At 34.3% G+C, this 14,710-nt stretch overlaps 1 protein-coding gene across 6 annotated transcripts in view; it reads right to left on the bottom strand.

Annotated features, from left to right (window-relative positions):
- COL24A1 (collagen type XXIV alpha 1 chain) overlaps positions 1 to 14,710 on the bottom strand; it is a 397,241-nt gene that overhangs the window by 36,222 nt on the left and 346,309 nt on the right. For all 6 annotated transcript variants that reach the window (XM_044944759.2, XM_044944764.2, XM_044944763.2 and 3 more), the window contains 5 exons: positions 9,382 to 9,489; positions 7,652 to 7,759; positions 7,503 to 7,556; positions 6,758 to 6,820; positions 4,629 to 4,682 (listed from right to left, as the gene is read on the bottom strand). In XM_044944759.2, coding sequence (XP_044800694.1) covers positions 4,629 to 4,682; positions 6,758 to 6,820; positions 7,503 to 7,556; positions 7,652 to 7,759; positions 9,382 to 9,489 — 387 coding nt within the window. The remainder of the gene's footprint in view (positions 1 to 4,628; positions 4,683 to 6,757; positions 6,821 to 7,502; positions 7,557 to 7,651; positions 7,760 to 9,381; positions 9,490 to 14,710) is intronic.

Below are 14,710 nucleotides of genomic sequence, written 5' to 3'. Positions count from 1 at the left end.
TGGCGCTTTTCCTGTTATCTTTCTAGTTTACTAATTCTTAGTTTAATTCCATTATGGCCAGAGAACATACCTTATATGGCTTCTATTCTTTTAAGTGTAATAAAATTTGTTTTATGATCTAAAATATGGTTTATTTCAGTACATGTTCCATGTGCACATGAGTGCTGTTGCTGGAACTACTGTTATTTCTGTTACTATTTTCATGTTCATCCTTGTGGAAATTGTGTATGTATTTTTTTAATTAAAAAATGAAATAATACTATTCATCTTTTCTGTAACATGAATATGCACCCTCAATATTAATGCTTTTCTGTATCAACCCACAATTCCCACATAACTATAATGTTTGCTGCTGCTACTGCTAAGTCACTTCAGTCGTGTCCGACTCTGTGCGGCCCCATAGACAGCAGCCCACCAGGCTCCGCTGTCCCTGGGATTCTCCAGGCAAGAACACTGGAGTGGGTTGCCATTTCCTTCTCCAATGCATGAAAGTGAAAAGTGAAAGTGAAGTCGCTCAGTCGTGTCTGACTCTTTGCAACCCCATGGACTGCAGCCCACCAGGCTCCTCCATCCATGGGATTCTCCAGGCAAGAGTACTAGAGTGGGGTGCCACTGCCTTCTCTGAACTATAATGTTTGCTGCTGCTGCTAAGTCACTTCAGTTGTGTCCGACTCTGTGTGACCCCATAGACAGCAGCCCACCAGGCTGCCCCGTCCCTGGGATTCTCCAGGCAAGAACACTGGAGTGGGTTGCCATTTCCTTCTCCAATGCATGAAAGTGAAAAGTGAAAGTGAAGTCGCTCAGTCGTGTCCGACCCTCAGCGACCCCATGGACTGCAGCCCTCCAGGCTCCTCCATCCATGGGATTTTCCAGGCAGGAGTACTGGAGTGGGGTGCCATTGCCTTCTCCGGAACTATAATGTTTACCAGTATTTAAAAACATATAATAATATTTTAAATAAATTGCCTATTATATATTTCTTTTTCTAATTTTTGTCATGATAGACAACACTGTGATGAATATCCTGGTACTCTTAAAATTTTTTTTTTTTTTTATGAAAATTATCCTCCAGAAAGTTTGTTTGAAATTGCCTTATACTTACAATATACAGGAGTATATGTACTTTTTTTTTTTCCTGACACATGTTGTAATGTACTATCACTTTTTGTTAATCCTGCAGGCTAAAAATGCCATCTCATTATCTAATCAAAATTTATATTACTGATTTTGTGTTTCCTATCTTGTATTTAATTCATTTTAAACTAGGTATTAAATTTTAAAAGGGGCTTCCCTGGTGGCTCAGTGGTAAAGAATCTGCTTGCCAAGCAGGTGAACCAGGTTCAGTCCTTGGGTCAAGAAGATCCTTTGGAGAAGGAAATGGCAACAAAACCACTCCAGTATTCTTGCCTGGAGAATTCCATGGACAGAGGAGTCTGGTGGGCTACAGTTCACAGGGTCGCAAAGAGTTGGACATGACTTAGCGACTAAACAAGAGCAACTTTAAAAAGCTGATTTTTAAGGTAGCTTTACAGATGTTCTTTTTACACTCTCTCCCACCTCTAATCCAGCATTGACATGGTATATATCTATATATTTTTTCTAATCAAATATTGACAAATGTGTTTATATGTGGATGGGGTGATTGGTCATATTTTATAATGCTGATATCATATACTCTTTTATGCATGATACATTTCATGTTAAATAATACATCATGAAACAACAGTCAGCCAAACTAGATATAAATTCTTTCTAATAGTTTCATAATATTCCACAAAGTGGCTAGATCACAGTTTACTCAACCATTCTTCTACAGATGAGCATTCATGTTATTTCATACTTTTCCCCCCCAATACAAATGGTGCTGTGAAAAAAAAAAATCTTTGTTAAATTTCCTTAGTGTATTGAGTACTTATATTTCTATGGACAAATTCCTCAAAGTGGAACTTCTTGGTCATAGGATATATGTACATTTATTTTAACAAATATCTTTTAATAAAGGCTGTAATTCACATTTCTAACAAAAATATTACTCTCCCTGCAACCTTTTCTGAGAGGTAGATGCAATATCTCATTATTACTTCAATTTATGTTTCTCTGACTAAAAGTTAGGAGAGTATCTTTTTGGATAGTTACTGACCTTTTGATTTGTTCATTTCTCTGTTTTCTTTTTCATACCAATTTACAAAGCCCATATATTAACCCATTATACGTTGTTTGCTTTGCAATTACTTTTCCCCAATTGTATTAGTTTTATTTATGGAATCTTTTCCCATACAAAATTCAAATATGTTTTCTGTTCTTTCACAGTTTGCAGATGAAGTGGCAGAGGTTGAGAAGGTTAGATAGCATCACTGACTCAGTGGACATGAGTTTGAGCAAACTCCAGGAGATAGTGAAGGACAGGGAAGCCTTTTGTGCTGCAGTTCATGGAGTCACAAGAGTGGGACACAACTTAGTCACTGAACAACAAATAAAGGTCTCCCCAAACCTTAAGCTATACTTTAGCTTCCTACTTTTTCTAATAGTTTTAATTGTTTCTTTTCTTTCTTTCCTTTTTTTAAAAAGTTCATTAGAGATTTTTAAAAAATTGGGTGAAATAGGATTCCAATTTCTTACAGCAGCAGGAAGACTGAAAGGAATTTTGTCCTCCTTCCCTATCACTGGGGTAGGAATGGGTGTGTGGCTGATCAAAAGACATGGAAAAAAAAAAAAAAAATGGGAGACTTCTAGAAAAGTTTTATTTTTCCCAAGACAGGGATATAGGTCACTTTTTCACTTTGGATAATTATATCTAGATGTGATAACTGAGATATTGTAGTCATTTGCCCTAAACCTAATTATGAAGATAACATTTAGGATGGCAGAATAGAGATATGGAAATAGTCTCGGATAACAAAATTAAGTCACCAAATACTGAAGCCCTTCCTAACTCTGAGATTCCCAGAGTAAGATGTAAGTTTCCTTATTATTAAAGGCAGTTTGATTCCGGGTTCCTATTACTTGCAGCCCAAATCATACTGATATACCATTTTCCTTATAATTAAATTCCCATGTAGTCTGAGATCTAATTCTGGGCTCTAAACTGCTACAATGATCTGTTGTTTGTACTACCACATAGTTTCATTTACAAAGACTTTGAAATAATGTTTTCTTATTTGGAAGAGCAAGTCCTCCATCCCCCACCACTATTTTTTTCCACAATGCGTTTTGACCATTCTCAAATGCTTATTCTTTCATAATGAACTCGCCTTATAAGTTTCTTTTGAGAATAGAAAAAAATAGAAGATGGAAAAAATTTGATGTGCATGCTGAACATTCTAAGGGCCTTTAAGAACTATCTATAAACAAAACACAGTAAGATATTTTAATTGAGCCACTTCTTTATCATATTTTCCTTGACCAATTAATACTTCACATTTTTGATGGAAGAGAACAATCATTCCATAATCAGAACAGTATGTGTTCCTTAGCTTGCAGAAGAACCACCCACTGAAATATGAGAATTCTCCCACTTACAACCTCCCACTTAGACTATATAGCTCTGAGTGGTAAATGCTGCGAATCTAGAGTTACACATTTCATTTTTTTAAAAATCAAAAAGCCAATAACTTTGGTGGTGAATTCGTCTCTAAATTTATCAATGAGAATACTAACAATATTTGAAGGATACTGTTTTATATTTTTAAACTCTGGTCTCTATATATACCACACTTTCAAATGATTCAAAATATTGATTCCTTGTAGAGAATGAATATTTCCTTTCCAAGTCTCAATTTTCCTCTTGTATATTTACACTATTTAGTATTATAAACCCCTCCCATGACTACCTCACCATTCACTGTCTTATTTTCCTATTTTATTTCATAGCAAGATTCCCTAGGGCACTGGCATATATTAACTGTCTCAATTTCCTCTCCAGACATTGCTTGAATGGAGTAGAAAGAGCACTGCTCTTGAAGTAGGAAATATTATCTATGTTATTCACTACCTGTGTCATCTTAAATAAGTAAGTGAACTTTCATAAACTTCATCTGTTTACTCCTGTCTTGAATGCAAATAACCATACATGCTCCAAAGTCTGCTTAAGAATTTGAGAAAATTTATTATTACATATTTTTATTTACTTCCTTCCTCAGTGCAAGCTGTACTCCATATTCTACTGCAATTTATCCTCTTAAAGATCACTGTTAGCTACTCCTTTCTGGAAACTGACCTTATTCTTGTGCTTTTCTGGGTTTTCTGTTATTTCCACCAACTATTTCTTTCTAAGACTGAGTACTTTTAAAGACTCAAATCTTGGCTGTCTGTCTATCTTTTCTTAAGCCCTCTCTTTCAGAAAATAGATTCTTTTTATTGCTTTCCTGATTATGATTCTCAATCCCTCCTCCCCTACCCAGTTCTATTTTCCTTTCTCAATTCAAGTACCTATCACACTATATGTATCTTCTTCATTACATTTGATCTCTAAATTCTCAGGAATAACTTTCTAGATGAAAATGTACATTTCTGCCCTTGCTTCTCAAATACCCAGAGTGATTCCTTGTGGATTACTCTAGAATAGGATTAAATTAAAGAAAAAAAGAAAGAAAATGGGAAAAAAAAGATCTGTATTGCAACAAACTTACAGTTCTACCCTTTGGACCTATTATACCTTCTCTGCCAAAGGGGCCAGTGTTTCCCTGTTGAGGTAAAAAAAAAAAAGAAAAAGAAAAGAAAACAAGTCAGTTTCATTGCCAGTATTTCAGAAAAATTCTAGAAAATGTCTTGCACGATAGCAAAATAGTCCATGTCCACATAATTCCAGTTTTTATTACAAAATCTTATGGTGTTAGCAGAAATCACAGTAATTTTGATCTGATTAAATTCTGTATATTATTATAATTTTCCATGAGGAAAATTAACCTATAATTTCTAACAAACTGGTAAATCAGTATTACAATTTTTATTTGGTGATAGTTTCAATGATGCCATTTTATATGTATGTCACTGCATAACAAATGCAATTACTTTAAAAAAAGAGTACAGAGGGTCATGTATATAATTTTAAATAAATTTATTTACAGATGTTGAAGGAGCAATTGTTTGAGTGGCATGCAGCCTGGAATTGACAGAAATTATGGGAAAGGACCATAGGGCATCCTTATGCCCAACTAAACTTCTGATTCCTTGGTCAGAAATAAGACTGCTTAATTCACAGGGCCATTGTAAGAATTAAACGTGAAAAACAAGTTATTCAGTCAATCAGATGTGGATTCAAATAATGACTCCTTTACATACTAGCTATACATGGCTTTCAGTGAATTACCTTGTGGAGATTTAGTTTCCTTATTAGAAAAGTAGAGACAATATCTTCTCTCATGGGATTTTTATAAGGAATAAATGATATAAGGACATAAACGAACATCAGTATTTTGTACATAATAGTTTTTTGCTAAATATTTAGTAAATATTTTGCTAAATCTAGCAAAGCTTTTCACTTGTCTCTATAATGACTTAATAAAGGAATATTTACAATTATAATTTATTTGTGAGCTAGTTACCAAAACTTTATTATTTTAGAGCTGATAAAATTTCTGGAGCTGCAAAGCAGTATAGGCTTAGATCCTGGCTTATAGAGACACAGTGCTTAGGACAGAAGCTAGGCAAGCAGCCAACTTCTCTTTGACAATATCAATAAAATATTTAACTACCTGAGAACTTATTTGCACCTGGAGAAATGTTGAGAGGGGTCTGTAAATAAACATTTCCCATGACAACACTGCTCTTTGTATTATGGAAAACAATTTATTGGAACAATTAGGGAAGGGGTGTAGGGTTTCTAAAAATTGACTTTTCATTTAATATTTGCATAAGACAGTGGTTTTCAGTTGTTAAGTTCTTCAAGATTCAGTCCTCCTATGTCTGAACTGCTCACCTTCCTCTCTCTCAACTCTCTCCATCCCTGCTTTAGGAGCTGCTATTAGTCATAGAGGGGCTTCCCTGGTGGCTCAGACGGTAAAGAAGCTGCCTGCATTAGTCATAGAGGAGCTACTACGACATTCAAACCAATGCTTCATTTTTTTAAAATCTTTTTTTCTCTATAGTTTTATAGATCATCTCATCAATTAGGAGAGTGTGGTTAATAAAAACAAAACTAAGAAAGCAAGCAAACAAAACAATAACCAATAACTGCTGGTGACTTATCTATGCTATTAATATTTATGTTCTTTACAGTTTACAATTTCAGGCACTAAACAGCTAATTGGAGTTCTTCTGAGCCCTGATCTTTCTAACTCTTTAATTAATTCCTCATCACTGTCTAGGGATACCCACCCCTGAGCAGAGCGATTGGGAAACATTTTTCAAAGTGTTGTTTGAAGAATTCAGGTCATAGACAAGTTCTCCTCCAGGTGGTACATGAGGGTGGTCTCTAGTTCCTGGTCATATTAATGCTTATAACATGAAACCACTTTATGTTTTTGTTTCTGGTGTAAGTTAATAAATACATTATCCAGTAGTCATATTAATTCCTTTTTTTTTTTTTTAAGTAAGAACCAAGAAGCATGGGTGGTCTGCAGGGTCTTTTGCTCAGACTACTATATGAACTAACAGAGGTTGAGAACCTCTCTGCATGTGTTCTAATGAATTTCTATTTTAAAAGTAATTTTATTAAGTTATTAATTTCAAGTATATTATTTGTAGAATTTGTAACCCTAATTCCTGCAATGAGCAAAGAAACACAATATATGGGAAGGCAGAATGACTTCATATTTACCCTTTGTCCAACAGGGCCTTTAGGACCTGATATTCCAACAATGCCAGCATCTCCCTGGGGACCCTAGAAGCATGATTTAAAAAAAGCCAAAATATGAACATTTTACATTTGAAATAACCTTGTACCAATCTATTAAGAACTAGCCCTTAAAAAATGGAACATGATAGCTAATGATGTACAAGCTGAAGTATTTTGGAGGAATTGTCCTGAGGTCTACAACTGACTTTGAAATACATCAAAAGTGGACTGAGATAGAGGGAAATAGGAATAGTTGGTTGGATGGGTACATAATAAAGTGAGTAAAATGTTATTGTAGAATCTAGGTAATAGGTATATGCATGTTAACTCAGTCTCTCAACTTTACGGTATGTTTGAAATTTTATTTTGAAATGTTTGGAAATTTTATTTTGAAATGTTTGGAAAAACAGATGAGAAGATGCAGAAGCAAATTATTCAATAAAACTGCTAGGAAAATATATAGTTACATAAGTTTTAAAATTAACATTCAGAACTCAATTATATAATTCTACACCAACTGAAATTTTGCCGATTAAAAAAAAAACAGAAGCTCAAGTCAGAGATTAAATATTGGTGTTTTAACACCTTTTTTTTTTTCTAGATAACTAGCTGCTGCTGCTAAGTCCCTTTAGTAGTGTCCAACTCTGTGCGACCCCAGAGACGGCAGCCCACCAGGCTCCCCCATCCCTGGGATTCTCAGAGACCAGTAGAAAATATGTAAACATACTTTGGGACCTGGGAATCCTTGGAAACCCATCAAACCTTGAATACCATGTTCTCCCTGTAATGTGAATAGAAATGATTATCATTATTGTATGATGGTGGCCTGGTATGTAGAATAATAAGTGCTCAGTGAATTTCTGAGTTGGCACCTACAGGTTGCCCTTTCATGCCAGACTCTCCACATGGTCCTTGATCACCTTGTGCTCCTTGGTGACCTCTTTTACCTGGAATTCCAGGTTGACCAGGTAGCCCTTGTTCACCCTATGGACAAAAAAAAAAGAAAAGTAATCTTGACTTTAGAACCTTTGAACATATTATTTTAAAATGAAACCTAAATTCTGGCCCATCCTCAAACATAGTACAAGGCACTGGGGAAGTCAAAATCTGCATGATCATTCTCCCCACCAATATTCTCCACATGCATAATATTTGGTTACAATGAACAAGAAATGTGGCAGTAGGGAAAGAGAATTCCGGAGATTGTGGTCATGACTATGGAAAAAGGAGGGGAGAGGGGCCTGCAAGTGTGGGAGGAAGATAGTGGGGCTACAGAGAGGGTGTGGTATGTGTGGGGGTGTTTGTGTGTGATGGAGCTTGTGTTTTATTTGAATGGAAATTATTTTGCTGTGTTTTCTTTACCATACAGAGATGATTCAGCTGATACCACAAACAGAGCAGAATCTCTTGAAATGTGAACCCTGGTTTTTGCCATGATTATTTTTTCAATTCCATCATTAAGAAATTTCCATTATCTGTTTCCCAAGATTCCTTTGATACAAAGCCTCTTTATCCCATAAAAGTTCCTTTTATAGATATAATTATTTTGTTTTTAAAAATCAAGTATTTTAAAATATATTTTTATTTTGTTTTTGAAATAAGAGTTGCAATAGCTTTTACAATTTCTAAAAATAAGCTTAGAAATCATGTTCAATTTTTAGATAAGGTAATGAAAAATGGTGCTTGGTAAACTCTGACTAAAGCTTTCAGATTAGCAAATTATCCTTCACTGTCTTGAGATAAAGATATAGCTTTGGGACTTGACAAATTGGATCCTTTTTTTTTTCCCCCAGATTCACACAAAAGAGGCAGGGATCTTATTTCTTTCCCCAATTTTAGCATTTGCTCAGCTATCTTTTTTTAGTGGAAAGGGATATTCATGGTAAAAACATTAACAAGCTCAAATTGTAAACAATAAGTTGCTAAGTCATCATTTTCAGAATATCTCAAAATTCTTTAGAAGTTAAGTCTTGAAAATCAAATTAAGAGATAATAATGATGAGGGTGCCAATGTCTTAATCCTGGTATTTTATGAAACTGCATTGGATATTGGTCTAATCTCTTGGTTGTCTGGGTCAAATCTACAGTACATTGAGATATTTCTAAAAGAGGTTTTATATAGAAAGCCTATTAACATGTGACAATACTCCTTGCAATGAAGATTAATGCAAGACAATTACTATCACTTTAAGAAATAATCTGTGTGCTTATCATATTTGTTAATTAGTTGGTTAGGTTCAGATTTAGTGGAACAGGAAGTATACCTGAGAAAGTATGTAACTGGAAGTAAGTAAAATTTTTCTGTTTTGGAGGAGAAGGTAAATGACAGAAAAGGAAGGAGAGACAAAATGAGTAAAAGAACATTTTTATAACGCATCACTAATCCTGGGTTAATAAATTGTTCCAGCAAATTACATGCAGTGTGGCTATCATGGGAGATGGCTATGTCAAGACCATGCACTCTCCTTTTTTCCCTCATGTGTTTTTTATTATTGGCCAAATTTAATTACAAGCTATCAGTCTTACCATCCTGTGATCTAGTCAATAAACTAGGGCCAGGAAAGATGGTCAATACTGCTCATCCATCTGAACAAACATGTAAGTACCTTTGGGCCTTGAACTCCTGGGCTTCCTGGTGGGCCTGACGAACCCTTTGCTCCTTGAGGACCTAGAGATCCAGTCAGTCCTGTTCTTCCTGGGCTGCCTCTGATGCCCTAAAAAACAGATGAGAAATGAGGACTGGGGTAGTTCTTAGGATATCCATCCAGAGACTCAATAAGTAAGGGAAGGGTTGGTGTGCTGAAAGGCTGCTATTGATACATTGCCCGGGTTTGGGAGTTACCCTGGGCTTCTTTCGCATATAAACGAAATGCTTACATGATATTTTGGCTTACCTGAAATCTCTAATTATAGTTAATGTAATGGTCTTGGGTTTTTAAAATAAAAATACCTAGGCAGTACAAAGACCACCAGTATCTCCTGACTAAAGAGCCTAGATATGAAGTATGTTTGCTGTATTCTAACTTTTTGTATTATACTCTTGTGTGCATGACAAATCTAATAACTGATTAATGTATCCTTAAAAAGGATTTTCTTCTTATTGTGGTCATTATTTCTCAATATATACAAATACCAAATCACTATATTGTACACTTGAAACTTATATAACATTATATGAACATTTCATTAAAAAATAATATTCTTTTTCAATCACATGATTCCAGAAAATTTGCTTCAAATAGCTTAATTAGACATAAAGTTAAGTAAGTAAACAATATTTCCTCAAAGCCAAATCCTAAAACAAGGATTTTTGTAGAGCTTGTGAGTGAAGGATAGTTATTACATTTTCATATGTTTAAAAAATGAAAAGAAGAAGAATAATTCAAGACACAGAAATTATATGAAATCATAGTTTCCATATCTATAAACAAAGCTCATTCATTTGTATATTGTCTGTGACTGTTTTGTGCTAAAGTGGTCGAGTTCAGTAGTTGTAGCAGAGGCTCAAAGGCACGTATTGCTTCCCACCTCTGACTGTTGCACTGCAAATTCCTGGGATGCAATTATAAATTGACAAGTGCTTCGAGCAGAACATATATTGACTTGCTGTGAGATTTTATTATCACTGCATATCCACTGTATCAAAACAAAAAAAAGAAGAAAAAAGTCAACTTTGAATGTTGTATTTTTAAGGTACAGTGGAATGTGGATTATTTTGTGATCAAGCTAGATGTCAAAGTTTTGTGTTTATTATGTGATGGCACTATAGCTGTGCTTAAAAAAAATACTATATACACCAACACTATTATACCAAGCACTTGACACAATATTCTCACTTCACAGAAATGTAACAGAAAAATTAGGAAAACTAAAATGGAGTATCTCATCACAATAAAAAATTCTTCACAAAAATTTGAAATGGAGTTGCAACTAAAGCGAAGTTTATAAGTGGTTCATTTGTTAGTCCAACAATGAAAGTCGCTTATTGATAGACAATTAAATCATGCAGCAAAAATAAACTTGTTTGTTAGCGTTTTGGCAAGAACAGTTGCTTGAAATGTCAAGGACATTGGCGTACTATCAATAGTCAATTAAAAATCAAGGCAAATATTTCCAAGTGGTTTTACTTGCCTCTTGATCAATCAATAGATGTTAGTAATACTACTATTTATTTGAGGAATCAATGCTGAGTTTGAAGTGCCTCCAAAGTTAACCCCTATGAATAGTTGGTGGAGTAATTATAGGTAAGAGTAACTTCAAGTAAGTTAAAAAACTAAATCAGTACAGACTGATGTGGAATCTGCTAAAATGTGATAAAATTGATAGCAACAGATCAGAAAAAGATGAACTAGACAAATTAACAAAACTTGTGAAAAAGTTAAGATATTTAGAGCTATGATTACTCATTGTATTTTATTCACCAGGTACTCTGAGGAAAATACTTGAATCTACAATACGTTATTGAGCCAGTACTACCAAGAGTGAACTCCATTGGCTCTTGTAAATTTAACTTTCAATGGTTCTGTGAATTTTTTTGTCAAAATAGAAACTGAATTTCCTGACTCTAACATGTAGCAGTTTGATGGCTTTGCAGGAATAAAGCTTCACTGGGCTTTTTGAGGTTAAGACTCAAGGTTTTTTTTTGTTTAAGAACTGCCCTCAACCTCTGTTACTAATGACATGTGGTTTTAGAAATTAAATTTTGCTGCAGATTTATTTAATGTTTATCTGTGAATTCAACCCCAAACTGCAAGGCAAAATAATGCTTACATGTGAAACATAGTGTGATAAAATCATTTTGATGACAACTAATATTTGAATCACAAATAGTTCAAACAGCTTTATACACTTCCTCTGAAAAATTGAAATAAGTGAGATCTCCATTTCCACAAAAATTTTTGGTGGGTAGATATTCTGAGTGCAAACACTTTCAGTAGTATTTTTCAGATCTAGATGCAAGAAATTTCTCTATTTCAAAATGAATTTAACTATCTGAGGAGTTTCAATTGAAACTTCAACTGGAAATAACTAATGTACAACATAATGACATGCTTAAAAGGCAACTATCAAGAGAAGAACCTAGCAGAATTTTATAAATTCTTTCCAAGCAATGAATATGCTAGATTAAAATCATATGCTCATGAACTGCAATATTTGGCAGTACATGTCTATGTGAAAAGAATGTTCAAAGATGAAATATGTAAGACATGCAAAATATCATTATGTCAGCATTAACAAATGAAATATTAATGGCAAGAAACTGTAATAAGCTAAGGGTTATCTCCCATGCAAAAGAATTCCGTTTTTCTCATTAGTAGACTTGTATCACAAAAATTATACTAAATCAATATTTAAAATCCATAAAAATTTATTTTCTTTCTTGTTACATAAGTTCTTAAGCAATACTCCTGATTTTGTTTTTTGCCTTGCAAACTCAAAAAGTTATTAATATTTACAGATAAATTTTTCTGACCCCTATTTTAGGAGATTATTGTTACTTTCTGAGTTGATTCCTGGGATACTAAATTGGGTTGCACAATAGTTGTTCTATGCATTGAACAACATTTGCTGAATATCATCTATGTAAAAGGAAAGTACCATGGGGAAGCCCTGTGAAAAACATAAACAAGATGTGGTTTTTATTTTTAAGAAGCCTAAAATTAAGTGAGAAAGACTGTAATATATAAATAGTTCTAATAAAGGCATAAATTAAAAAAAAAACATGAGATAAGAGATATAAAGTAAATACTAGAGAGGTTCTGAAGAGGGGAAGTTACCTCTGGCACTAATCAGAAAAGGAATTACTGAGAAGGTAGCCTTAACTGGAATATAAGGTAAAGATATTTCCCTAAAAGTTATAAAAGTGGTAGGAGAGATGACTGGCTCAAGATAGGCTAGAGTCATTTCTGTGGAGAGCCTGGCTGGCAGAATAGGATTTAAAAAGTAAAGCCAATTTTGAATTTAATGCTAAAGCATTTTTCCTTTTTTTTTTTTTTTAATCTCCAAATCATCATGTATCTTTTTATCTTTTTACTAATGGCAAAAAATAGTTCAATATACTTAAAAAATTACCTTTTCAAAGTAGACTTTCCTTATGATCATAAAACACTAAAATAAGAATAAAATTGTATTTTACATCACTAGGTGCCATGTACTATGCTTGATGCTTAAGGATATAGACTCTCATTCCTTAGCTTGACCTTTACATCTTTCTTTGTGCCAATCTATATCAACCATTTTCTCTCTCACCACTTATCTATATTGGTGGCTCAATATTTGTAAGGGACCTTTATGAGGGTAAAATCTTGATAGAGGGAAGGGGAATGAGGGTGGAAGGTAGGGAGGGAGAGAGATCCACATTGTGGATTTAGGATTCATGTGGTGGGGTTCTTCAAGTTTGCTTGCACCTTATCCTAAGCTAGTCAATGCTAGCTCTTTCCCTTTGATTTCTTTCTTTCTTTTTTTTTTTTTTTGCCTTTTGGCTGAGGCATGTGCAATCTTGGTTCTGCATCAGAGATCTAACCCATATCCCTTGCATTGGGAATTGGAAGCACAGAATCTTAACCACTGTACCTCCATGGAAATCCCTCCCTTTTCTTCTTACAATGTGTTTTACATTGATTTAATTTGGTCTGTGAGCCTTTTGGTTCCATACCTCTGGGGTAGATTATCTGGTAGTGTACTTTCCATATGAATGATGAAAACGGTGGAGACAGGAGATAATGCCATTTAAGAGCTCATCATTACAAATGAACCCAAATCTATTCATAGTCATTTGAAATTCTAGGATACAGAATTTCAGAAATGTTTAGGAAAGACCTAAGTCTTATACCAATGGCCAGGATTCTGATGAGAATATGACTACAGGAAAATTCAGTTTTAAAAACAAAGTTTGGGTAAACAATGCTTCTCCCAATAAAAAGGGGTTAAAAAACCAGAAGAAACCAATGGCCTGAAGAGAAAGCTGATTTTACAAAGTCATAAACAAAAGATGAAAAGAAGGAAGAAAACAACTACAGCAGACCAAAAAAGTAGCTTCAGAATTAAACTAGCTGAAAAGTTGTAAACTATGGATCAGTATAATTTTTTTTTTTCTCTAAATAGTGGGTTGTCTTTCCAGACTGTGTGTATCCTATGTCTGGATGTATTAGAGAAGTAATGGATTCCAGATGGAGAGAACACAGAACACGTGAAAGACCATTCTAGATGATTTTAGGACATCACAACATTCTACAGTTCTAAAATAGTACCACTTCACCTCACTTTATTTGTAATTTAGGTATTGAAAAAAAATCTTTATGCTCAAACAGAAAAAAAAAACCTGTATCTTTTGGATGACACATGAACAATGGACAGTCAGAGACTTGCCAAACACTCCTGACGTCAATAAGTATTTTTAGCGAGAATAATAAAGGCCATATGCCTAGTCTGCAGGGTTAACTGTACGCTAGGAACTTAATTTTACTTGCAGTACTATCAGATATTTCACACAGCACAAAAAATGTGTTCCAAATCATTTACTGTTCACATTGGTTTCTTAGAGAAAAATCTGAGGAAAGTAGCAGAGTGTTCTGTACAGAGTTCCAAGCAATGTTTCATACAAGTAGAGAACAAACATTTCTTATTATGAATACACAGATGGATGAGTGATTTTGTGTTCAAGAGAAACAGACGCTAATCCCTAAGAATTCTTTCCAGTGTCTTCTAAATGATTTGTCTAAAACCAATTAGCAAAGGATAAGTCAACTCTGAGCAAATTTTAAAAAGCAAATAAAATCAAAATTACCGTTAATTTGTTCAGAGATGCTGAGACCAATCAACAGTTTACCCAAGTCTTAGAAATGTTAATAAAATGGTAAAAGTACATGATGTCTCATGGCCAGAAACCTCCATTATCCTCAGATAGAAGCTAGCCTCCCTGCTGAGAAGGGTTTT

The sequence above is a fragment of the Bubalus bubalis genome, chromosome 6 (assembly GCF_019923935.1).
Source record: "Bubalus bubalis isolate 160015118507 breed Murrah chromosome 6, NDDB_SH_1, whole genome shotgun sequence".
NCBI lineage: Eukaryota > Metazoa > Chordata > Mammalia > Artiodactyla > Bovidae > Bubalus > Bubalus bubalis.
The sequence above is the reverse complement of the archived record's forward strand: the minus strand, read 5'-3'. Positions and strand labels throughout refer to the sequence as shown.